The 27,833-nt window shown below is 46.3% G+C and overlaps 2 protein-coding genes across 2 annotated transcripts in view; one reads left to right on the top strand and one right to left on the bottom strand.

Annotated features, from left to right (window-relative positions):
• Positions 1-27,833, top strand: part of LOC139379146 (high mobility group protein B2-like) — a 371,903-nt gene that overhangs the window by 23,346 nt on the left and 320,724 nt on the right. The window lies entirely within an intron of this gene.
• LOC139379531 (phosphatidylinositol 4,5-bisphosphate 3-kinase catalytic subunit alpha isoform) overlaps positions 1-27,833 on the bottom strand; it is a 167,096-nt gene that overhangs the window by 7,588 nt on the left and 131,675 nt on the right. Inside the window, exons 21-23 of the mRNA XM_071122348.1 lie at positions 21,039-21,117; positions 14,741-14,911; positions 1,381-1,498 (exon numbers count right to left, since the gene is read on the bottom strand). Of these exons, the coding sequence (XP_070978449.1) occupies positions 1,381-1,498; positions 14,741-14,911; positions 21,039-21,117 (368 nt within the window). The remainder of the gene's footprint in view (positions 1-1,380; positions 1,499-14,740; positions 14,912-21,038; positions 21,118-27,833) is intronic.

Here is a 27,833-nt window from a genome sequence, read left to right as displayed (position 1 = left end):
TGGATGGAGAGTGAGAGAGAGAGAGGATGGAGACAGAGAGAGAGGATGGAGGGAGTGGATGGAGAGGGAGAGGATGGAGAGGGAGAGAGAGAGGATGGAGAGGGAGAGAGAGAGGATGGAGACAGAGGGAGTGGATGGAGGGAGTGGATGGAGACAGAGAGAGAGGATGGAGGGAGTGGATGGAGAGTGAGAGAGAGAGGATGGAGACAGAGAGAGAGGATGGGGGGAGTGGATGGATAGGGAGAGAGAGGATGGATGGAGCGGATGGAGACAGAGAGAGAGGATGGAGGGAGTGGATGGAGAGTGAGAGAGAGAGGATGGAGACAGAGAGAGAGGATGGGGGGAGTGGATGGAGAGGGAGAGAGAGAGGATGGAGAGGGAGAGAGAGGATGGAGACAGAGAGAGAGAGGATGGATGGAGAGGGAGAGAGAGGATGGAGACAGAGAGAGAGGATGGGGGAGCGGATGGAGACAGAGAGAGAGGATGGAGAGGGAGAGAGAGGATGGATGGAGAGGATGGAGAGGGAGAGAGAGGATGGAGACAGAGAGAGAGGATGGAGAGGGAGTGAGAGGATGGATGGAGAGGGAGAGAGAGAGGATGGAGGGAGCAGATGGAGAGGGAGAGAGAGAGGATGGAGACGGAGGGAGCGGATGGAGAGGGAGAGGGAGAGAGAGGATGGATGGAGACAGAGAGAGAGGATGAGGGAGTGGATGGAGAGGGAGAGAGAGAGGATGGAGACAGAGAGATAGGATGGAGGGAGCGGATGGAGAGGATGGAGAGGAAGAGAGAGGATGGAGAGGGAGAGAGAGGATGGAGAGGGAGAGACAGGATGGAGAGGGAGAGAGAGGATGGAGAGGGAGAGACAGGATGGAGAGGGAGAGAGAGGATGGAGAGTGAGAGACAGGATGGAGAGGGAGAGAGAGGATGGAGAGGGAGAGAGAAGATGGAGAGGGAGAGACAGGATGGAGAGTGAGAGACAGGATGGAGAGTGAGAGACAGGATGGAGAGGGAGAGAGAGGATAGAGAGTGAGAGACAGGATGGAGAGGGAGAGAGAGGATGGAGAGGGAGAGAGGATGGAGAGGGAGAGACAGGATGGAGAGGGAGAGAAAGAGGATGGAGACAGAGAGATAGGATGGAGGGAGTGGATGGTGAGGAGGGAGAGAGAGGGGATGGAGACAGAGATAGAATGGAGGGAGTGGATGGAGAGGAGGGAGAGAGAGAGGATGGAGGGAGTGGATGGAGAGGAGGGAGAGAGGATGGAGACAGAGAGATAGGATGGAGGGAGCGGATGGAGAGGATGGAGAGGTAGAGAAGATGGAAAATAAAAAATCAGAGTTACCTATTGGTTCATTTCTTCAGATAGATGGTATGTGTGTTACCTGTCCGTTCTCCTTAACCATGATGTTGGAGTTGTGTCTGTCTCCAATACCCAGGATGAAGGTGGCTACGCAGTAGCCTGCACAGGACCTGGTGAACAGGTCAATCGCTCGGTCATACCTGGGAATGAATAGGGTTACAGGTCAATCACTCTGTCACACCTGGGAATGAATAGGGTTACAGGTCTATCTGGGAATGAATAGGGTTACAGGTCTATCTGGGAATGAATAGGGTTACAGGTCAATCACTCTGTCATACCTGGGAATGAAAAGGGTTACAGGTCTATCTTGAAATGAATAGGGTTACAGGTCAATCTGGGAATGAATAGGGTTACAGGTCAATCTGGGAATCAATAGGGTTACAGGTCAATCACTCTCACACCTGGGAATGAATAGGGTTACAGGTCAATCACTCTGCCACACCTGGGAATGAATAGGGTTACAGGTCTATCTGGGAGTGAATAGGGTTACAGGTCAATCTGGGAATGAAGAGGGTTACAGGTCAATCACTCTGTCACACCTGGGAATAAATAGGGTTACAGGTCAATTTGGGAATGAATGGGGTTACAAGTCAATCTGGGAATGAATAGGGTTACAGGTCAATCTGGGAATGAATAGGGTTACAGGTCAATCTCTCTGTCACACCTGGGAATGAATAGGGTTACAGGTCAATCACTCTGTTACACCTGGGAATGAATAGGGTTACAGGTCAATCTGGGAATGAATAGGGTTACAGGTCAATCTGGGAATGAATAGGGATACAGGTCAATCACTCTGTCACACCTGGGAATGAATAGGGTTACAGGTCAATCACTCTGTCACACCTGGGAATGAATGGGGTTACAGGTCAATTTGGGAGTGAATTGGGTTAAAGGTCAATCTGGGAATGAATAGGGTTACGGGTCAATCTGGGAATGAATAGGGTTACAGGTCAATCACTCTGTAACACCTGGGAATGAATAGGGTTACAGGTCAATCTGGGAATGAATAGGGTTACAGGTCTATCTGGGAATGAATAGGGTTACAGGTCAATCACTCTGTCACACCTGGGAATGAATAGGGTTACAGGTCTACCTGGGAGTGAATAGGGTTACAGGTCAATCTGGGAATGAATAGGGATACAGGTCAATCACTCTGTCACACCTGGGAATGAATAGGGTTGCAGGTCAATCACTCTGTCACACCTGGGAATGAATGGGGTTACAGGTCAATTTGGGAGTGAATTGGGTTAAAGGTCAATCTGGGAATGAATAGGGTTACGGGTCAATCTGGGAATGAATAGGGTTACAGGTCAATCACTCTGTAACACCTGGGAATTAATAGGGTTACAGGTCAATCTGGGAATGAATAGGGTTACAGGTCTATCTGGGAATGAATAGGGTTACAGGTCAATCACTCTGTCACACCTGGGAATGAATAGGGTTACAGGTCTACCTGGGAGTGAATAGGGTTACAGGTCAATCACTCTGTCAAACCTGGGAATGAATAGGGTTACAGGTCAATCACTCTGTCACACCTGGGAATGAATAGGGTTACAGGTCTATCTGGAAGTGAATAGGGTTACAGGTCTATCTGGGAGTGAATAGGGTTACAGGTATATCTGGGAGCTAATAGGGTTACAGGTCTATCTGGTAGTGAATAGGGTTACAGGTCTATCTGGGAGTGAATAAGGTTACAGGTCTATTTTGGGAGTGAATAGGGTTACAGGTCTATCTGGGAGTGAATAGGGTTACAGGTATATCTGGGAGTGAATAGGGTTACAGGTCTATCTGGGAGTGAATAGGGTTAAAGGTCAATCACTGTCATACCTGGGAGTGAATAGGGTTACAGGTCTATCTGGGAGCTAATAGGGTTACAGGTCTATCTAGGAGTGAATAGGGTTACAGGTCTATCTGGGAGTGAATAGGGTTACAGGTCTACCTGGGAGTGAATAGGGTTACAGGTCTATCTGGGAGCTAATAGGGTTACAGGCCTACCTGGTAGTGAATAGGGTTACAGGTATATCTGGGAGTGAATAGGGTTACAGGTCTATCTGGGAGAGAATAGGGTTAAAGGTCAATCACTGTCATACCTGGGAGTGAATAGGGTTACAGGTCTATCTGGGAGCTAATAGGGTTACAGGTCTACCTGGTAGTGAATAGGGTTACAGGTCAATCACTCTGTCATACCTGGGAGTGAATAGGGTTACAGGTCTATCTGGAAGTGAATAGGGTTACAGGTCTATCTGCGAGTGAATAGGGTTACAGGTATATCTGGGAGCTAATAGGGTTACAGGTCTATCTGGTAGCGAATATAGTTACAGGTCTATCTGGGAGTGAATAGGGTTACAGGTCTACCTGGGAGTGAATAGGGTTACAGGTCTACCTGGGAGTGAATAGGGTTACAGGTCTACCTGGGAGTGAATAGGGTTACAGGTCTACCTGGGAGTGAATAGGGTTACAGGTCTACCTGGGAGTGAATAGGGTTACAGGTCATACCTGGGAGTGAATAGGGTTACAGGTCTATCTGGGAGCGAATAGGGATACAGGTCTATCTGGGGGCTAATAGGGTTACAGGTCTACCTGGTAGTGAATATGGTTACAGGTCAATCACTCTGTCATACCTGGGAGTGAATAGGGTTACAGGTCTATCTGGGAGTGAATAGGGTTACAGGTCTATCTGGGAGTGAATAGGGTTACAGGTATATCTGGGAGCTAATAGGGTTACAGGTCTATCTGGTAGTGAATAGGGTTACAGGTCTATCTGGGAGTGAATAGGGTTACAGGTCTACCTGGGAGTGAATAGGGTTACAGGTCTACCTGGGAGTGAATAGGGTTACAGGTCAATCACTCTGTCAAACCTGGGAATGAATAGGGTTACAGGTCAATCACTCTGTCACACCTGGGAATGAATAGGGTTACAGGTCAATCACTCTGTCATACCTGGAAATGAATAGGGTTACAGGTCAATCACTCTGTCACACCTGGGAATGAATAGGGTTACAGGTCAATCTGGGAATGAATAGGGTTACAGGTCAATCTGGGAATGAATAGGGTTACAGGTCAATCACTCTGTAACACCTGGGAATGAATAGGGTTACAGGTCAATCTGGGAATGAATAGGGTTACAGGTCTATCTGGGAATGAATAGGGTTACAGGTCAATCATTCTGTCACACCTGGGAATGAATAGGGTTACAGGTCAATCACTCTGTCACACCAGGGAATGAATAGGGTTACAGGTCAATCACTCTGTCACACCTGGGAATGAATAGGGTTACAGGTTAATCTGGGAATTAATAGGGTTACAGGTCAATCACTCTGTCACACTTGGGAATGAATAGGGTTACAGGTCAATCTGGGAATGAATAGGGTTACAGGTCAATCACTCTGTCAAACCTGGGAATGAATAGGGTTACAGGTCAATCACTCTGTCACACCTGGGAATGAATAGGGTTACAGGTCTATCTGGAAGTGAAAAAGGTTACAGGTCTATCTGGGAGTGAATAGGGTTACAGGTATATCTGGGAGCTAATAGGGTTACAGGTCTATCTGGTAGTGAATAGGGTTACAGGTCTATCTGGGAGTGAATAAGGTTACAGGTCTATTTGGGAGTGAATAGGGTTACAGGTCTATCTGGGAGTGAATAGGGTTACAGGTCTACCTGGGAGTGAATAGGGTTACAGGTCTATCTGGGAGTGAATAGGGTTAAAGGTCAATCACTGTCATACCTGGGAGTAAATAGGGTTACAGGTCTATCTGGGAGCTAATAGGGTTACAGGTCTACCTGGTAGTGAATAGGGTTACAGGTATATCTGGGAGTGAATAGGGTTACAGGTCTATCTGGGAGTGAATAGGGTTAAAGGTCAATCACTGTCATACCTGGGAGTGAATAGGGTTACAGGTCTATCTGGGAGCTAATAGGGTTACAGGTCTATCTAGGAGTGAATAGGGTTACAGGTCTATCTGAGAGTGAATAGGGTTACAGGTCTACCTGGGAGTGAATAGGGTTACAGGTCTATCTGGGAGTTAATAGGGTTACAGGCCTACCTGGTATTGAATAGGGTTACAGGTATATCTGGGAGTGAATAGGGTTACAGGTCTATCTGGGAGAGAATAGGGTTAAAGGTCAATCACTGTCATACCTGGGAGTGAATAGGGTTACAGGTCTATCTGGGAGCTAATAGGGTTACAGGTCTACCTGGTAGTGAATAGGGTTACAGGTCAATCACTCTGTCATACCTGGAAGTGAATAGGGTTACAGGTCTATCTGGAAGTGAATAGGGTTACAGGTCTATCTGCGAGTGAATAGGGTTACAGGTATATCTGGGAGCTAATAGGGTTACAGGTCTATCTGGTAGCGAATATAGTTACAGGTCTATCTGGGAGTGAATAGGGTTACAGGTCTACCTGGGAGTGAATAGGGTTACAGGTCTACCTGGGAGTGAATAGGGTTACAGGTCTACCTGGGAGTGAATAGGGTTACAGGTCTACCTGGGAGTGAATAGGGTTACAGGTCTACCTGGGAGTGAATAGGGTTACAGGTCATACCTGGGAGTGAATAGGGTTACAGGTCTATCTGGGAGCGAATAGGGATACAGGTCTATCTGGGGGCTAATAGGGTTACAGGTCTACCTGGTAGTGAATATGGTTACAGGTCAATCACTCTGTCATACCTGGGAGTGAATAGGGTTACAGGTCTATCTGGGAGTGAATAGGGTTACAGGTCTATCTGGGAGTGAATAGGGTTACAGGTATATCTGGGAGCTAATAGGGTTACAGGTCTATCTGGTAGTGAATAGGGTTACAGGTCTATCTGGGAGTGAATAGGGTTACAGGTCTACCTGGGAGTGAATAGGGTTACAGGTCTACCTGGGAGTGAATGGTTTTACAGGTCTAACTGGGAGTGAATAGGGTTACAGGTCAATCACTCTGTCAAACCTGGGAATGAATAGGGTTACAGGTCAATCACTCTGTCACACCTGGGAATGAATAGGGTTACAGGTCAATCACTCTGTCATACCTGGAAATGAATAGGGTTACAGGTCAATCACTCTGTCACACCTGGGAATGAATAGGGTTACAGGTCAATCTGGGAATGAATAGGGTTACAGGTCAATCTGGGAATGAATAGGGTTACAGGTCAATCACTCTGTAACACCTGGGAATGAATAGGGTTACAGGTCAATCTGGGAATGAATAGGGTTACAGGTCTATCTGGGAATGAATAGGGTTACAGGTCAATCATTCTGTCACACCTGGGAATGAATAGGGTTACAGGTCAATCACTCTGTCACACCAGGGAATGAATAGGGTTACAGGTCAATCACTCTGTCACACCTGGGAATGAATAGGGTTACAGGTACAGGTCTATCTGGGAATGAATAGGGTTACAGGTCAATCATTCTGTCAATAGGGTTACAGGTCAATCACTCTGTCACACAGGTCAGGTTAATCTGGGAATTAATAGGGTTACAGGTCAATCACTCTGTCACACTTGGGAATGAATAGGGTTACAGGTCAATCTGGGAATGAATAGGGTTACAGGTCAATCTGGGAATGAATAGGGTTACAGGTCAATCTGGGAATGAATAGGGTTACAGGTCAATCACTCTGTAACACCTGGGAATGAATAGTGTTACAGGTCAATCTGGGAATGAATAGGGTTACAGGTCTATCTGGGAATGAATAGGGTTACAGGTCAATCACTCTGTCACACCTGGGAATGAATAGGGTTACAGGTCAATCACTCTGTCACACCTGGGAATGAATAGGGTTACAGGTCAATCACTCTGTCATACCTGGGAATGAATAGGGTAACAGGTCAATCACTCTGTCACACCTGGGAATTAATAGGGTTACAGGTTAATCTGGGAATGAATAGGGTTACAGGTCAATCACTCTGTCACACCTGGGAATGCATAGGGTTACAGGTCAATCTGGGAATGAATAGGGTTACAGGTCAATCTGGGAGTGAATAGGGTTAAAGGTCAATCACTGTCATACCTGGGAGTGAATAGGGTTACAGGTCTATCTGGGAGCTAATAGGGTTACAGGTCTACCTGGTAGTGAATAGGGTTACAGGTCAATCACTCTGTCATACCTGGGAGTGAATAGGGTTACAGGTCTATCTGGAAGTGAATAGGGTTACAGGTCTATCTGGGAGTGAATAGGGTTACAGGTATATCTGGGAGCTAATAGGGTTACAGGTCTATCTGGTAGTGAATAGGGTTACAGGTCTATCTGGGAGTGAATAGGGTTACAGGTCTACCTGGGAGTGAATAGGGTTACAGGTCTACCTGGGAGTGAATAGGGTTACAGGTCTACCTGGGAGTGAATAGGGTTACAGGTCTACCTGGGAGTGAATAGGGTTACAGGTCAATCACTCTGTCAAACCTGGGAATGAATAGGGTTACATGTCAATCACTCTGTCACACCTGGGAATGAATAGGGTTACAGGTCAATCTGGGAATGAATAGGGTTACAGGTCAATCTGGGAATGAATAGGGTTACAGGTCAATCACTCTGTAACACCTGGGAATGAATAGGGTTACAGGTCAATCTGGGAATGAATAGGGTTACAGGTCAATCACTCTGTCACACCTGGGAATGAATAGGGTTACAGGTCTACCTGGGAGTGAATAGGGTTACAGGTCAATCACTCTGTCATACCTGGGAGTGAATAGGGTTACAGGTCTATCTGGGAGTGAATAGGGTTACAGGTCTATCTGGGAGTGAATAGGGTTACAGGTATATCTGGGAGCTAATAGGGTTACAGGTCTATCTGGTAGTGAATAGGGTTACAGGTCTATCTGGGAGTGAATAGGGTTACAGGTCTACCTGGGAGTGAATAGGGTTACAGGTCTACCTGGGAGTGAATAGAGTTACATGTCTACCTGGGAGTGAATAGGGTTACAGGTCAATCACTCTGTCAAACCTGGGAATGAATAGGGTTACAGGTCAATCACTCTGTCACACCTGGGAATGAATAGGGTTACAGGTCAATCACTCTGTCATACCTGGGAATGAATAGGGTTACAGGTCTATCTGGGAGCGAATAGGGATACAGGTCTATCTGGGGGCTAATAGGGTTACAGGTCTACCTGGTATTGAATATGGTTACAGGTCAATCACTCTGTCATACCTGGGAGTGAATAGGGTTACAGGTCTATCTGGGAGTGAATAGGGTTACAGGTCTATCTGGGAGTGAATAGGGTTACAGGTATATCTGGGAGCTAATAGGGTTACAGGTCTATCTGGTAGTGAATAGGGTTACAGGTCTATCTGGGAGTGAATAGGGTTACAGGTCTACCTGGGAGTGAATAGGGTTACAGGTCTACCTGGGAGTGAATAGTTTTACAGGTCTACCTGGGACTGAATAGGGTTACAGGTCAATCACTCTGTCAAACCTGGGAATGAATAGGGTTACAGGTCAATCACTCTGTCACACCTGGGAATGAATAGGGTTACAGGTCAATCACTCTGTCATACCTGGAAATGAATAGGGTTACAGGTCAATCACTCTGTCACACCTGGGAATGAATAGGGTTACAGGTCAATCTGGGAATGAATAGGGTTACAGGTCAATCTGGGAATGAATAGGGTTACAGGTCTATCTGGGAATGAATAGGGTTACAGGTCAATCATTCTGTCACACCTGGGAATGAATAGGGTTACAGGTCAATCACTCTGTCACACCAGGGAATGAATAGGGTTACAGGTCAATCACTCTGTCATACCTGGGAATGAATAGGGTTACAGGTTAATCTGGGAATTAATAGGGTTACAGGTCAATCACTCTGTCACACTTGGGAATGAATAGGGTTACAGGTCAATCTGGGAATGAATAGGGTTACAGGTCAATCTGGGAATGAATAGGGTTACAGGTCAATCTGGGAATGAATAGGGTTACAGGTCAATCAATCTGTAACACCTGGGAATGAATAGTGTTACAGGTCAATCTGGGAATGAATAGGGTTACAGGTCTATCTGGGAATGAATAGGGTTACAGGTCAATCACTCTGTCAAACCTGGGAATGAATAGGGTTACAGGTCAATCACTCTGTCACACCTGGGAATGAATAGGGTTACAGGTCAATCACTCTGTCATACCTGGGAATGAATAGGGTTACAGGTCAATCACTCTGTCACACCTGGGAATGAATAGGGTTACAGGTTAATCTGGGAATGAATAGGGTTACAGGTCAATCACTCTGTCACACCTGGGAATGAATAGGGTTACAGGTCAATCTGGGAGTGAATAGGGTTAAAGGTCAATCACTGTCATACCTGGGAGTGAATAGGGTTACAGGTCTATCTGGGAGCTAATAGGGTTACAGGTCTACCTGGTAGTGAATAGGGTTACAGGTCAATCACTCTGTCATACCTGGGAGTGAATAGGGTTACAGGTCTATCTGGAAGTGAATAGGGTTACAGGTCTATCTGGGAGTGAATAGGGTTACAGGTATATCTGGGAGCTAATAGGGTTACAGGTCTATCTGGTAGTGAATAGGGTTACAGGTCTATCTGGGAGTGAATAGGGTTACAGGTCTACCTGGGAGTGAATAGGGTTACAGGTCTACCTGGGAGTGAATAGGGTTACAGGTCTACCTGGGAGTGAATCGGGTTACAGGTCTACCTGGGAGTGAATAGGGTTACAGGTCAATCACTCTGTCAAACCTGGGAATGAATAGGGTTACATGTCAATCACTCTGTCACACCTGGGAATGAATAGGGTTACAGGTCAATCTGGGAATGAATAGGGTTACAGGTCAATCTGGGAATGAATAGGGTTACAGGTCAATCACTCTGTAACACCTGGGAATGAATAGGGTTACAGGTCAATCTGGGAATGAATAGGGTTACAGGTCTATCTGGGAATGAATAGGGTTAACACCTGGGACAGGTATATCTGGGAGCTAATACAGGTCAATCACTCTGTCTGGGAATGAATAGGGTTACAGGTCACTGGGAATGAATAGGGTTACCTGGGAATGAATAGGGTTACAGGTCAATCACTCTGTAACACCTGGGAATGAATAGGGTTACAGGTCAATCTGGGAATGAATAGGGTTACAGGTCTATCTGGGAATGAATAGGGTTACAGGTCAATCACTCTGTCACACCTGGGAATGAATAGGGTTACAGGTCTACCTGGGAGTGAATAGGGTTACAGGTCAATCACTCTGTCATACCTGGGAGTGAATAGGGTTACAGGTCTATCTGGGAGTGAATAGGGTTACAGGTCTATCTGGGAGTGAATAGGGTTACAGGTATATCTGGGAGCTAATAGGGTTACAGGTCTATCTGGTAGTGAATAGGGTTACAGGTCTATCTGGGAGTGAATAGGGTTACAGGTCTACCTGGGAGTGAATAGGGTTACAGGTCTACCTGGGAGTGAATAGAGTTACATGTCTACCTGGGAGTGAATAGGGTTACAGGTCAATCACTCTGTCAAACCTGGGAATGAATAGGGTTACAGGTCAATCACTCTGTCACACCTGGGAATGAATAGGGTTACAGGTCAATCACTCTGTCATACCTGGGAATGAATAGGGTTACAGGTCAATCACTCTGTCACACCTGGGAATGAATAGGGTTACAGTTCAATCTGGGAATGAATAGGGTTACAGGTCAATCTGGGAATGAATAGGGTTACAGGTCAATCACTCTGTAACACCTGGGAATGAATAGGGTTACAGGTCAATCTGGGAATGAATAGGGTTACAGGTCTATCTGGGAATGAATAGGGTTACAGGTCAATCACTCTGTCACACCTGGGAATGAATAGGGTTACAGGTCAATCACTCTGTCACACCTGGGAATGAATAGGGTTACAGGTCAATCACTCTGTTACACCTGGGAATGAATAGGGTTACAGGTTAATCTGGGAATTAATAGGGTTACAGGTCAATCACTCTGTCACACCTGGGAATGAATAGGGTTACAGGTCAATCTGGGAATGAATAGGGTTACAGGTCAATCTGGGAATGAATAGGGTTACAGGTCAATCTGGGAATGAATAGGGTTACAGGTCAATCTGGGAATGAATAGGGTTACAGGTCTATCTGGGAATGAATAGGGTTACAGGTCAATCACTCTGTCACACCTGGGAATGAATAGGGTTACAGGTCAATCACTCTGTCACACTTGGGAATGAATAGGGTTACAGGTCAATCTGGGAATGAATAGGGTTACAGGTCAATCACTCTGTCACACCTGGGAATGCATAGGGTTACAGGTCAATCTGGGAATTAATAGGGTTACAGGTCAATCTGGGTATGAATAGGGTTACAGGTCAATCACTCTGTCATACCTGGGAATGAATAGGGTTACAGGTCTATCTGGGAGAGAATAGGGTTACAGGTCTATCTGGGAGTGAATAGGGTTACAGGTCTACCCGGGAGTGAATAGGGTTACAGGTCTATTTGGGAGTGAATAGGGTTACAGGTCTATTTGGGAGTGAATAGGGTTACAGGTCTATCTGGGAGTGAATATGGTTACAGGTCTACCTGGGAGTGAATAGGGTTACAGGTCTATCTTGGAGTGAATAGGGTTACAGGTCAATCACTCTGTCATACCTGGGAATTAATAGGGTTACAGGTCAATCACTCTGTCATACCTGGGAGTGAATAGGGTTACATGTCTACCTGGGAGTGAATAGGGTTACAGGTCATACCTGGGAGTGAATAGGGTTACAGGTCTATCTGGGAGTGAATAGGGTTACAGGTCTATCTGGGAGTGAATAGGGTTACAGGTCTATCTGGGAGTGAATAGGGTTACAGGTCTACCTGGGAGTGAATAGGGTTACAGGTCTATCTGGGAGCTAATATGGTTACAGGTCTACCTGGTAGTGAATAGGGTTACAGGTCTATCTGGGAGTGAATAGGGTTACAGGTCTATCTGGGAGCTAATAGGGTTACAGGTCTACCTGGTAGTGAATAGGGTTACAGGTCAATCACTCTGTAACACCTGGGAATGAATAGGGTTACAGGTCAATCTGGGAATGAATAGGGTTACAGGTCTATCTGGGAATGAATAGGGTTACAGGTCAATCACTCTGTCACACCTGGGAATGAATAGGGTTACAGGTCTACCTGGGAGTGAATAGGGTTACAGGTCAATCACTCTGGCATACCTGGGAGTGAATAGGGTTACAGGTCTATCTGGGAGTGAATAGGGTTACAGGTCTATCTGGGAGTGAATAGGGTTACAGGTCTACCTGGGAGTGAATAGGGTTACAGGTCTATCTGGGAGTGAATAGGGTTACAGGTCTATCTGGGAGTGAATAGGCTTTTAATTCACTGGATCACAGCTCTGCACAAGACAGAGAGGTGTTTAAAGTCTATATATAGAGGGAGACAGACAAGTGTAACAGAGGCAGGTGAAACAGACAGACAGGTGTAACAGACAGATAGTTAGACAGACAGACAGGTGAAACAGACAGATAGTTAGACAGACAGACAGGTGTAACAGGAAGACAGACAGGTGTTTATTTATTTTGTACCTTTATTTAACTAGGCAAGTCAGTTAAGAACAAATTCTTATTTTCAATGACGGCCTAGTGGGTTAACTGGTCTAGGAACAGTGGGTTAACTGGTCTAGGAACAGTGGGTTAACTGGTCTAGGAACAGTGGGTTAACTGGTCTAGGAACAGTGGGTTAACTGGTCTAGGAACAGTGGGTTAACTGCCTGTTCAGGGGCAGAACAACAGATTTGTACCTTGTCAGCTCGGGGGTTTGAACTTGCAACCTTCCGGTTACTAGTCCAACGCTCTAACCACTAGGCTACCCTGCCGCCACTAGGCTACCTGTCTGTAACAGACAGACAGGTGTAACAGACAGACAGGTGTAACAGGAAGACAGACAGGTGAAACAGGAAGACAGACAGGTGTAACAGACAGGGTGTAACAGGAAGACAGACAGGTGTAACAGACAGACAGACAGGTGTAACAGGAAGACAAAACAGGTGTAACAGACAGACAGACAGGTGTAACAGACAGACAGGTGTACCAGACAGACACACAGATGAAAAAGACAGACAGGTGTAACAGACAGGTGTAACAGACAGGTGAAACAGACAGACAGACAGGTGAAACAGACAGACAGGTGTAACAGACAGACAGGTGTAACAGACAGACAGACAGGTGTAACAGACAGACAGGTGTAACGGACAAACAGGTGTAACAGACAGACAGGTGTAACAGACAGACAGACAGGTGTAACAGACAGACAGGTGTAACAGACAGACAGGTGTAACGGACAGACAGGTGTAACGGACAAACAGGTGTAACGGACAAACAGGTGTAACAGACAGACAGACAGGTGTAACAGACAGACAGGTGTAACAGACAGACAGGTGTAACGGACAGACAGGTGTAACAGACAGACAGGTGTAACAGACAGACAGACAGGTGTAACAGACAGACAGGTGTAACAGACAGACAGGTGTAACGGACAGACAGGTGTAACGGACAGACAGGTGTAACAGACAGACAGACAGGTGTAACAGACAGACAGGTGTAACGGACAGACAGGTGTAACAGACAGACAGGTGTAACAGACAGACAGACAGGTGTAACAGACAGACAGGTGTAACAGACAGACAGGTGTAACAGACAGACAGGTGTAACGGACAGACAGGTGTAACGGACAGACAGGTGTAACAGACAGACAGGTGTAACAGACAGACAGGTGTAACGGACAGACAGGTGTAACAGACAGACAGACAGGTGTAACAGACAGACAGACAGGTGTAACAGACAGACAGGTGTAACAGACAGACAGGTGTAACGGACAGACAGGTGTAACAAACAGACAGGTGTAACGGACAGACAGGTGTAACAGACAGACAGGTGTAACGGACAGACAGGTGTAACAGACAGACAGGTGTAACAGACAGACAGGTGTAACAGACAGACAGGTGTAACAGACAGACAGACAGGTGTAACAGACAGACAGGTGTAACAGACAGACAGGTGTAACGGACAGACAGGTGTAACAGACAGACAGGTGTAACGGACAGACAGGTGTAACAGACAGACAGGTGTAACGGACAGACAGGTGTAACAGACAGACAGGTGTAACAGACAGACAGGTGTAACAGACAGACAGGTGTAACAGACAGACAGACAGGTGTAACAGACAGACAGGTGTAACAGACAGACAGGTGTAACGGACAGACAGGTGTAACAGACAGACAGGTGTAACGGACAGACGGGTGTAACGGACAGACAGGTGTAACGGACAGACAGGTGTAACGGACAGACAGGTGTAACAGACAGACAGGTGTAACAGACAGACAGGTGTAACAGACAGACAGGTGTAACGGACAGACAGGTGTAACAGACAGACAGGTGTAACAGACAGACAGGTGACCTCTACCCACCCCTCTCCTCTGTTCTTGTCCTTGATCCAGTGGTGTAGTGTGTGGCTGTTGAACTGCAGCGCCCCCTTCAGGCCTCCTTTACACTGGATCTGCATGATGGTGTAGCTGTTCTTCACAACCTCTATCAGCCCCACACAGTCCCCTATAGACAGACAGCCATACGGTAACATCCTGTAGGGAGGGGTTAAATAGAGGTCAACACACAGTCAGACAGACAGCCATACGGTAACATCCTGTAGGGAGGGGTTAAATAGAGGTCAACACACAGTCAGACAGACAGCCATACGGTAACATCCTGTAGGGAGGGGTTAAATAGAGGTCAACACACAGTCCCCTATAGACAGACAGCCATACGGTAACATCCTGTAGGGAGGGGTTAAATAGAGGTCAACACACAGTCAGACAGACAGCCATACGGTAACATCCTGTAGGGAGGGGTTACCCTCCTCCCTCTGATCAATGTTTCAGTAGGTCTACACCCTGAAGTTTAACACTTGTGTACAACACACACACACACACACACACACACACACACACACACACACACACACACACACACACACACACACACACACACACACACACACACACACACAAACACAAACACACAAACTGTTAGAGCTTCAGTCACTCTAAATGACTACAGGAAGAAACAGCTGGCTCTCTGGATACAAATCATTTTATAAAATTGTCCAATAACTCCAACAATGAAAACACCACCCTGTATCCCACTATGTTAACCAGCAGACCACCCTGTATCCCACTATGTTAACCAGCAGACCACCCTGTATCCAACTGTGTTAACCAGCAGACCACCCTGTACCCCACTATGTTAACCAGCAGCAGACCACCCTGTATCCCACTATGTTAACCAGCAGCAGATCACCCTGTATCCCACTGTGTTAACCAGCAGCAGACCACCCTGTACCCCACTATGTTAACCAGAAGCAGACCACCTGTACCCCATTATGTTAACCAGCAGCAGACCACCCTGTATCCCACTGCTGGCTTTAACCAGCAGCAGACCACCCTGTACCCCACTGCTGGCTTTAACCAGCAGCAGACCACCCTGCATCCCACTGCTGTCTTTAACCAGCAGCAGACCACCCTGTAGCCCACTGTGTTAACCAGCAGCAGACCACCCTGTACCTCACTATGTTAACCAGCAGCAGACCACCCTGTATCCCACTATGTTAACCAGCAGCAGACCACCCTGTACCCCACTGTGTTAACCAGCAGCAGACCACCCTGCATCCCACTATGTTAAACAGCAGCAGACCACCCTGCATCCCACTATGTTAACCAGCAGCAGACCACCGTGCATCCCACTGGCTTTAACCAGCAGCAGACCACCCTGTATTCCACTGCTGGCTTTAATCTGCAGCAGACCACCCTGCATCCCACTGGCTTTAACCAGCAGCAGACCACCCTGTACCCCACTATGTGAACCAGCAGCAGACCACCCTGTACCCCACTATGTGAACCAGCAGCAGACCACCCTGCATCCCACTGGCTTTAACCAGCAGACCACCCTGTATCCCACTGGCTTTAACCAGCAGCAGACCACCCTGTATCCCACTATGTTAACCAGCAGCATACCACCCTGCACCCCACTATGTTAACCAGCAGACCACCCTGTATCCCACTGGCTTTAACCAGCAGCAGACCACCCTGTATCCCACTGGCTTTAACCAGCAGACCACCCTGTATCCCACTGGCTTTAACCAGCAGCAGACCACCCTGTATCCCACTATGTTAACCAGCAGCAGACCACCCTGCACCCCACTATGTTAACCAGCAGACCACCCCTTTCCCACTGGCTTTAACCAGCAGCAGACCACCCTGTACCCCACTGCTGGCTTTAACCAGCAGCAGACCACCCCTATCCCACTGGCTTTAACCAGCAGCAGACCACCCTGTACCCCACTGCTGGCTTTAACCAGCAGACCACCCTGTATCCCACAGGCTTTAACCAGCAGACCACCCTGTACACCACTGCTGTCTTTAACCAGCAGACCACCCTGCACCCCACCGCTGGCTTTAACCAGCAGCAGACCACCCTGTATCCCACTGGCTTTAACCTGCAGCAGACCACCCTGTATCCCACTATGTTAACCAGCAGCAGACCACCCTGCACCCCACCGCTGGCTTTAACCAGCAGACCGCCCTGCATCCCACTGCTGTCTTTAACTAGCAGCAGACCACCCTGCATCCCACTGCTGTCTTTAACCAGCAGACCACCCTGTATCCCACTGTGTTAACCAGCAGCAGACCACCCTGCATCCCACTGCTGTCTTTAACCAGCAGACCACCCTTTATCCCACTGGCTTTAACCAGCAGCAGACCACCCTGCATTCCACTGCTGTCTTTAACCAGCAGCAGACCACCCTGCATCCCACTGCTGTCTTTAACCAGCAGCAGACCACCCTGCATCCCACTGTCTTTAACCAGCAGCAGACCACCCTGTATCCCACTGCTGGCTTTAACCAGCAGACCACCCTGTATCCCACTGTCTTTAACCAGCAGACCACCCTGCATCCCACTGTGTTAACCAGCAGCAGACCACCCTGTATCCCACTATGTTAACCAGCAGCAAACCACCCTGTATCCCACTGTGTTAACCAGCAGCAGACCACCCTGTATCCCACTGGCTGGAACCAGCAGCAGACCACCCTGTATCCCACTGCTGGCTGGAACCAGCAGCAGACCACCCTTTACCCCACTATGTTAACAATCAGCAGACAACCCTGTATCCCACTGCTGTCTTTAACCAGCAGCAGACCACACTTTATCCCACTGTGTTAACCAGCAGACCACCCTGTATCCCACTGCTGTCTTTAATCAGCAGCAGACCACCCTGTATCCCACTGTCTTTAACCAGCAGACCACCCTGTATCCTACTGCTGTCTTTAACCAGCAGCAGACCACCCTGTATCCCACTGTCTTTAACCAGCAGACCACCCTGTATCCCACTGGCTTTAACCAGCAGCAGACCACCCTGTATCCCACTGGCTTTAACCAGCAGCAGACCACCCTGTATCCCACTGCTGTCTTTAACCAGCAGACCACCCTGTATCCCACTGTGTTAACCAACAGCAGACCACCCTGTATCCCACTGCTGTCTTTAACCAGCAGCAGACCACCCTGTATCCCACTGTCTTTAACCAGCAGACCACCCTGTATCCTACTGCTGTCTTTAACCAGCAGCAGACCACCCTGTATCCCACTGTCTTTAACCAGCAGACCACCCTGTATCCCACTGGCTTTAACCAGCAGCAGACCACCCTGTATCCCACTGGCTTTAACCAGCAGCAGACCACCCTGTATCCCACTGCTGTCTTTAACCAACAGACCACCCTGTATCCCACTGTGTTAACCAACAGCAGACCACCCTGTATCCCACTGCTGTCTTTAACCAGCAGCAGACCACCCTGTATCCCACTGCTGTCTTTAACCAGCAGACCACCCTGTATCCCACTGCTGTCTTTAACCAGCAGACCACCCTGTATCCCACTGGCTTTAACCAGCAGACCACCCTGTATCCCACAGGCTTTAACCAGCAGCAGACCACCCTGTATCCCACTGGCTTTAACCAGCAGACCACCCTGTATCCCACTGCTGGCTTTAACCAGCAGACCACCCTGTATCCCACTGTCTTTAACCAGCAGACCACCCTGCACCCCACTGTCTTTAACCAGCAGCAGACCACCCTGTATCCCACTGCTGTCTTTAACCAGCAGACCACCCTGTATCCCACTGTCTTTAACCAGCAGACCACCCTGTATCCCACCGCTGGCTTGCTTCTGAAGCTAAGCAGGGTTGGTCCTGGTCAGTCTCTGGATGGGAGACCAGATGCTGCTGGAAGTGGTTTTGGAGGGCCAGTAGGGGTTCCCTCTGGTCTAAAGAGAATCCAGGTCAGTGAAGAGTACTCTTCCCTCTGGAGTAAAGAGAATCCAGGTCAGTGAAGAGTACTCTTCCCTCTGGAGTAAAGAGACCCCAGGGCAGTGAAGAGTACTCTTCCCTCTGGAGTAAAGATATCCAAGGGCAGTGAAGAGCACTCTTCCCTCTGGACTAAAGAGACTCCAGGGCAGTGAAGAGTACTCTTCCCTCTGGACTAAAGAGATCCCAGGGCAGTGAAGAGTACTCTTCCCTCTGGACTAAAGAGACTCCAGGGCAGTGAAGAGTACTCTTCCCTCTGGACTAAAGATATCCCAGGGCAGTGAAGAGCACTCTTCCCTCTGGACTAAAGAGATCCCAGGGCAGTGAAGAGTACTCTTCCCTCTGGTCTAAAGAGATCCCAGGGCAGTCCTACAGGCCCTAGTTTCTACCTTCTTAACAGCACTATCAACAAGGCCCTAGTTTCTACCTTCTTAACAACACTATCAACAAGGCAGGCCCTAGTTTCTACCCTCTTAACAACACTATCAACAAGGCAGGCCCTAGTTTCTACCTTCTTAACAACACTATGAACAAGGCAGGTCCTACAGGCCCTAGTTTCTACCTTCTTAACAACACTATCAACAAGGCAGGTCCTACAGGCCCTAGTTTCTACCTTCTTAACAACACTATGAACAGGGCAGGTCCTACAGGCCCTAGTTTCTACCTTCTTAACAACACTATCAACAAGGCAGGTCCTACAGGCCCTAGTTTATACTTTCTTAACAACACTATCAACAAGGCAGGTCCTACAGGCCCTAGTTTCTACCTTCTTAACAACACTATCAACAAGGTAGGCCCTAGTTTCTACCCTCTAAACAACACTATCAACAAGGCAGGCCCTAGTTTCTACCTTCTTAACAACACTATGAACAAGGCAGGTCCTACAGGCCCTAGTTTCTACCCTCTAAACAACACTATCAACAAGGCAGGCCCTAGTTTCTACCTTCTTAACAACACTATCAACAAGGCAGGTCCTACAGGCCCTAGTTTCTACCTTCTTAACAACACTATGAACAAGGCAGGTCCTACAGGCCCTAGTTTCTACCTTAACAACACTATGAACAAGGCAGGTCCTACAGGCCCTAGTTTCTACCTTCTTAACAACATTATCAACAAGGCAGGTCCTACAGGCCCTAGTTTCTACCTTCTTAACAACACTATCAACAAGGCAGGTCCTACAGGCCCTAGTTTCTACCTTCTTAACAACACTATCAACAAGGCAGGTCCTACAGGCCCTAGTTTCTACCTTCTTAACAGCACTATCAACAAGGCAGGTCCTACAGGCCCTAGTTTCTACCTTCTTAACAGCACTATCAACAAGGCAGGTCCTACAGGCCCTAGTTTCTACCTTCTTAACAACACTATGAACAAGGCAGGTCCTACAGGCCCTAGTTTCTACCTTCTTAACAACACTATCAACAAGGCAGGTCCTACAGGCCCTAGTTTCTACCTTCTTAACAACACTATCAACAAGGCAGGTCCTACAGGCCCTAGTTTCTACCTTCTTAACAACACTATCAACAAGGCAGGTCCTACAGGCCCTAGTTTCTACCTTCTTAACAACACTATCAACAAGGCAGGTCCTACAGGCCCTAGTTTCTACCTTCTTAACAACACTATCAACAAAGCAGGTCCTACAGGTCCTAGTTTCTACCTTCTTAATAGCACTATCAACAAGGCAGGTCCTACAGGCCCTAGTTTCTACCTTCTTAACAACACTATCAACAAGGCAGGTCCTACAGGCCCTAGTTTCTACCTTCTTAACAACACTATCAACAAGGCAGGTCCTAGTTTCTACCTTCTTAACAACACTATGAACAAGGCAGGTCCTACAGGCCCTAGTTTCTACCTTCTTAACAACACTATCAACAAGGCAGGTCCTAGTTTCTACCTTCTTAACAGCACTATCAACAAGGCAGGTCCTACAGGCCCTAGTTTCTACCTTCTTAACAACACTATCAACAAGGCAGGTCCTACAGGCCCTAGTTTCTACCTTCTTAACAACACTATCAACAAGGCAGGTCCTACAGGCCCTAGTTTTGTAACAACATAAACTCTGTCCTGATAACATAAACTCTGTCCTGATAACATGACTAAACTCTGTCCTGATAACATAAACTCTGATAAACTCTTGTCCAGCTCGCTAACAATCGGCAAAACTAAAGCTAGACAGTCAGGAAGCATAAAACATTTTAAAAAACGATGGACAGAGGACTATTTTGGGACCTCAATTTGACAGCCCCCCCCCCCTCCTGTGCTTTATGTCCAGTCGTGTGTGTGTGTGTGTGTGTGTGTGTGTGTGTGTGTGTGTGTGTGTGTGTGTGTGTGTGTGTGTGTGTGTGTGTGTGTGTGTTCTTACCTTAGGTCTAATCCCTGGTTCTGCCAGATATTCTCCATTATTTTAATTATCTGCAGAGTCAACATGTCCTGGCGTAGATCTACACGCACAGAAACACAGATCAGAGGATGATTTAGGGAGAGTCAAACACAGATCAGAGGATGATTTAGGGAGAGTCAAACACAGATCAGAGGATGATTTAGGGAGAGTCAAACACAGATCAGAGGATGATTTAGGGAGAGTCAAACACAGATCAGAGGATGTTATAGGGAGAGTCAAACACAGATCAGAGGATGATTTAGGGAGAGTCAAACACAGATCAGAGGATGTTATAGGGAGAGTCAAACACAGATCAGAGGATGATTTAGGGAGAGTCAAACACAGATCAGAGGATGATTTAGGGAGAGTCAAACACAGATCAGAGGATGATTTAGGGAGAGTCAAACACAGATCAGAGGATGTTTTAGGGAGAGTCAAACACAGATCAGAGGATGTTTTAGGGAGAGTCAAACACAGATCAGAGGATGTTTTAGGAAGAGTCAAACACAGATCAGAGGATGTTTTAGGGAGAGTCAAACACAGATCAGAGGATGATTTAGGGAGAGTCAAACACAGATCAGAGGATGTTTTAGGGAGTCAAACACAGATCAGAGGATGTTTTAGGGAGAGTCATACACAGAGGATGTTTTGGGGAGAGTCAAACACAGATCAGAGGATGATTTAGGGAGAGTCAAACACAGATCAGAGGATGTTTTAGGAAGAGTCAAACACAGATCAGAGGATGATTTAGGGAGAGTCAAACACAGATCAGAGGATGTTTTAGGAAGAGTCAAACACAGATCAGAGGATGATTTAGGGAGAGTCAAACACAGATCAGAGGATGATTTAGGGAGAGTCAAACACAGATCAGAGGATGATTTAGGGAGAGTCAAACACAGATCAGAGGATGTTTTAGGGAGAGTCAAACACAGATCAGAGGATGTTTTAGGGAGAGTCAAACACAGATCAGAGGATGTTTTAGGAAGAGTCAAACACAGATCAGAGGATGTTTTAGGGAGAGTCAAACACAGATCAGAGGATGATTTAGGGAGAGTCAAACACAGATCAGAGGATGTTTTAGGGAGTCAAACACAGATCAGAGGATGTTTTAGGGAGAGTCATACACAGAGGATGTTTTGGGGAGAGTCAAACACAGAGGATGTTTTAGGGAGTCAAACACAGAGGATGTTTTGGGGAGAGTCAAACACAGAGGATGTTCTAGGGAGAGTCAAACACAGAGGATGTTCTAGGGAGAGTCAAACACAGAGGATGTTTTAGGGAGAGTCAAACACAGATCAGAGGATGTTTTAGGGAGAGTCAAACACAGATCAGAGGATGTTTTAGGGAGAGTCAAACACAGAGGGTGTTTTAGGGAGTCAAACACAGAGGATGTTTTAGGGAGTCAAACACAGAGGATGTTTTAGGGAGAGTCATACACAGAGGATGTTTTAGGGAGTTTCAAACACAGAGGATGTTTTAGGGAGAGTCAAACACAGATGATGTTTTAGGGAGTCAAACACAGAGGATGTTTTAGGGAGAGTCATACACAGAGGATGTTTTAGGGAGTTTCAAACACAGAGGATGTTTTAGGGAGTCAAACACAGAGGATGTTTTAGGGAGAGTCATACACAGAGGATGTTTTAGGGAGTTTCAAACACAGAGGATGTTTTAGGGAGTCAAACACAGAGGATGTTTTAGGGAGTCAAACACAGAGGATGTTTTAGGGAGAGTCATACACAGAGGATGTTTTAGGGAGTCAAACACAGAGGATGTTCTAAGGAGAGTCAAACACAGAGGATGTTTTAGGGAGAGTCAAACACAGATAAGAGGATGTTTTAGGGAGAGTCAAACACAGATCAGAGGATGTTATAGGGAGTCAAACACAGATAAGAGGATGTTTTAGGGAGAGTCAAACACAGATCAGAGGATGTTTTAGGGAGAGTCAAACACAGATCAGAGGATGTTTTAGGGAGAGTCAAACACAGATCAGAGGATGTTTTAGGGAGTCAAACACAGATCAGAGGATGTTTTAGGGAGAGTCATACACAGAGGATGTTTTGGGGAGAGTCAAACACAGAGGATGTTTTAGGGAGTCAAACACAGAGGATGTTTTGGGGAGAGTCAAACACAGAGGATGTTCTAGGGAGAGTCAAACACAGAGGATGTTCTAGGGAGAGTCAAACACAGAGGATGTTTTAGGGAGAGTCAAACACAGATCAGAGGATGTTTTAGGGAGAGTCAAACACAGATCAGAGGATGTTTTAGGGAGAGTCAAACACAGAGGGTGTTTTAGGGAGTCAAACACAGAGGATGTTTTAGGGAGTCAAACACAGAGGATGTTTTAGGGAGAGTCATACACAGAGGATGTTTTAGGGAGTTTCAAACACAGAGGATGTTTTAGGGAGTCAAACACAGAGGATGTTTTAGGGAGAGTCATACACAGAGGATGTTTTAGGGAGTTTCAAACACAGATGATGTTTTAGGGAGTTTCAAACACAGAGGATGTTTTAGGGAGTTTCAAACACAGAGGATGTTTTAGGGAGTCAAACACAGAGGATGTTTTAGGGAGTCAAACACAGAGGATGTTTTAGGGAGAGTCATACACAGAGGATGTTTTAGGGAGTCAAACACAGAGGATGTTCTAAGGAGAGTCAAACACAGAGGATGTTTTAGGGAGAGTCAAACACAGATAAGAGGATGTTTTAGGGAGAGTCAAACACAGATCAGAGGATGTTATAGGGAGTCAAACACAGATAAGAGGATGTTTTAGGGAGAGTCAAACAGATCAGAGGATGTTTTAGGGAGAGTCAAACACAGATCAGAGGATGTTTTAGGGAGTCAAACACAGATCAGAGGATGTTTTAGGGAGAGTCATACACAGAGGATGTTTTGGGGAGAGTCAAACACAGAGGATGTTTTAGGGAGTCAAACACAGAGGATGTTTTGGGGAGAGTCAAACACAGAGGATGTTCTAGGGAGAGTCAAACACAGAGGATGTTCTAGGGAGAGTCAAACACAGAGGATGTTTTAGGGAGAGTCAAACACAGATCAGAGGATGTTTTAGGGAGAGTCAAACACAGATCAGAGGATGTTTTAGGGAGAGTCAAACACAGAGGGTGTTTTAGGGAGTCAAACACAGAGGATGTTTTAGGGAGTCAAACACAGAGGATGTTTTAGGGAGAGTCATACACAGAGGATGTTTTAGGGAGTTTCAAACACAGAGGATGTTTTAGGGAGTCAAACACAGAGGATGTTTTAGGGAGAGTCATACACAGAGGATGTTTTAGGGAGTTTCAAACACAGATGATGTTTTAGGGAGTCAAACACAGAGGATGTTTTAGGGAGTCAAACACAGAGGATGTTTTAGGGAGAGTCATACACAGAGGATGTTTTAGGGAGTCAAACACAGAGGATGTTCTAAGGAGAGTCAAACACAGAGGATGTTTTAGGGAGAGTCAAACACAGATCAGAGGATGTTATAGGGAGTCAAACACAGATAAGAGGATGTTTTAGGGAGAGTCAAACAGATCAGAGGATGTTTTAGGGAGAGTCAAACACAGATCAGAGGATGTTTTAGGGAGAGTCAAACACAGATCAGAGGATGTTTTAGGGAGTCAAACACAGATCAGAGGATGATTTAGGGAGAGTCAAACACAGATCAGAGGATGTTTTAGGGAGAGTCAAACACAGATCAGAGGATGTTTTAGGGAGAGTCATACACAGAGGATGTTTTGGGGAGAGTCAAACACAGAGGATGTTTTAGGGAGAGTCAAACACAGAGGATGTTCTAGGGAGAGTCAAACACAGAGGATGTTCTAGGGAGAGTCAAACACAGAGGATGTTTTAGGGAGAGTCAAACACAGAGGATGTTTTAGGGAGAGTCAAACACAGATCAGAGGATGTTTTAGGGAGTCAAACACAGATCAGAGGATGTTTTAGGGAGAGTCAAACACAGAGGGTGTTTTAGGCAGTCAAACACAGAGGGTGTTTTAGGGAGTCAAACACAGAGGATGTTTTAGGGAGAGTCATACACAGATGATGTTTTAGGGAGTCAAACACAGAGGATGTTCTAAGGAGAGTCAAACACAGAGGATGTTTTAGGGAGAGTCAAACACAGATAAGAGGATGTTTTAGGGAGAGTCAAACACAGATCAGAGGATGTTATAGGGAGTCAAACACAGATCAGAGGATGTTTTAGGGAGAGTCAAACAGATCAGAGGATGTTTTAGGGAGAGTCAAACACAGATCAGAGGATGTTTTAGGGAGAGTCAAACACAGATCAGAGGATGTTTTAGGGAGTCAAACACAGATCAGAGGATGATTTAGGGAGAGTCAAACACAGATCAGAGGATGATGTTTTTAGGAGAGTCAAACACAGATCAGAGGATGTCAGAGGATGTTTTAGGGAGAGTCAAACACAGATCAGAGGATGTTTTAGGGAGAGTCAAACACAGATCAGAGGATGTTTTAGGGAGTCAAACACAGATCAGAGGATGATGATTTTTACACAGATCAGAGGATGTTTTAGGGAGTCAAACACAGATCAGAGGATGTTTTAGGGAGAGTCAAACACAGAGGATGTTTTAGGGAGTCAAACACAGAGGATGTTTTAGGGAGTCAAACACAGAGGATGTTTTGGGGAGAGTCAAACACAGAGGATGTTTTAGGGAGAGTCAAACACAGAGGATGTTCTAGGGAGAGTCAAACACAGAGGATGTTCTAGGGAGAGTCAAACACAGAGGATGTTTTAGGGAGAGTCAAACACAGAGGATGTTTTAGGGAGAGTCAAACACAGATCAGAGGATGTTTTAGGGAGTCAAACACAGATCAGAGGATGTTTTAGGGAGAGTCAAACACAGAGGGTGTTTTAGGCAGTCAAACACAGAGGGTGTTTTAGGGAGTCAAACACAGAGGATGTTTTAGGGAGAGTCATACACAGATGATGTTTTAGGGAGTCAAACACAGAGGATGTTCTAAGGAGAGTCAAACACAGAGGATGTTTTAGGGAGAGTCAAACACAGATAAGAGGATCAAACACAGAGGATGTTTTAGGGAGAGTCAAACACAGATAAGAGGATTTAGGGAGAGTCAAACACAGATCAGAGGATGTTATAGGGAGTCAAACACAGATCAGAGGATGTTTTAGGGAGAGTCAAACAGATCAGAGGATGTTTTAGGGAGAGTCAAACACAGATCAGAGGATGTTTTAGGGAGAGTCAAACACAGATCAGAGGATGTTTTAGGGAGTCAAACACAGATCAGAGGATGATTTAGGGAGAGTCAAACACAGATCAGAGGATGATTTAGGGAGTCAAACACAGATCAGAGGATGTTTTAGGGAGAGTCATACACAGATCAGAGGATGTTTTAGGGAGTCAAACACAGATCAGAGGATGTTTTAGGGAGAGTCAAACACAGAGGATGTTTTAGGGAGTCAAACACAGAGGATGTTTTAGGGAGTCAAACACAGAGGATGTTTTAGGGAGTCAAACACAGAGGATGTTTTAGGGAGTCAAACACAGAGGATGTTTTAGGGAGAGTCAAACACAGAGGATGTTTTAGGGAGAGTCATACACAGAGGATGTTTTAGGGAGTTTCAAACACAGAGGATGTTTTAGGGAGTCAAACACAGAGGATGTTTTAGGGAGAGTCATACACAGAGGATGTTTTAGGGAGTTTCAAACACAGAGGATGTTTTAGGGAGTCAAACACAGAGGATGTTTTAGGGAGTCAAACACAGAGGATGTTTTAGGGAGAGTCATACACAGAGGATGTTTTAGGGAGTCAAACACAGAGGATGTTCTAAGGAGAGTCAAACACAGAGGATGTTTTAGGGAGAGTCAAACACAGATAAGAGGATGTTTTAGGGAGAGTCAAACACAGATCAGAGGATGTTATAGGGAGTCAAACACAGATAAGAGGATGTTTTAGGGAGAGTCAAACAGATCAGAGGATGTTTTAGGGAGAGTCAAACACAGATCAGAGGATGTTTTAGGGAGTCAAACACAGATCAGAGGATGTTTTAGGGAGAGTCATACACAGAGGATGTTTTGGGGAGAGTCAAACACAGAGGATGTTTTAGGGAGTCAAACACAGAGGATGTTTTGGGGAGAGTCAAACACAGAGGATGTTCTAGGGAGAGTCAAACACAGAGGATGTTCTAGGGAGAGTCAAACACAGAGGATGTTTTAGGGAGAGTCAAACACAGATCAGAGGATGTTTTAGGGAGAGTCAAACACAGATCAGAGGATGTTTTAGGGAGAGTCAAACACAGAGGGTGTTTTAGGGAGTCAAACACAGAGGATGTTTTAGGGAGTCAAACACAGAGGATGTTTTAGGGAGAGTCATACACAGAGGATGTTTTAGGGAGTTTCAAACACAGAGGATGTTTTAGGGAGAGTCAAACACAGAGGATGTTTTAGGGAGTCAAACACAGAGGATGTTTTAGGGAGAGTCATACACAGAGGATGTTTTAGGGAGTTTCAAACACAGAGGATGTTTTAGGGAGTCAAACACAGAGGATGATGTTTTAGGGAGAGTCATACACAGAGGATGTTTTAGGGAGTTTCAAACACAGAGGATGTTTTAGGGAGTCAAACACAGAGGATGTTTTAGGGAGTCAAACACAGAGGATGTTTTAGGGAGAGTCATACACAGAGGATGTTTTAGGGAGTCAAACACAGAGGATGTTCTAAGGAGAGTCAAACACAGAGGATGTTTTAGGGAGAGTCAAACACAGATAAGAGGATGTTTTAGGGAGAGTCAAACACAGATCAG

This window comes from Oncorhynchus clarkii, chromosome 21, assembly GCF_045791955.1.
Source record: "Oncorhynchus clarkii lewisi isolate Uvic-CL-2024 chromosome 21, UVic_Ocla_1.0, whole genome shotgun sequence".
Taxonomy (NCBI): domain Eukaryota; kingdom Metazoa; phylum Chordata; class Actinopteri; order Salmoniformes; family Salmonidae; genus Oncorhynchus; species Oncorhynchus clarkii.
This window is presented reverse-complemented; position numbering and strand designations above follow the sequence as displayed.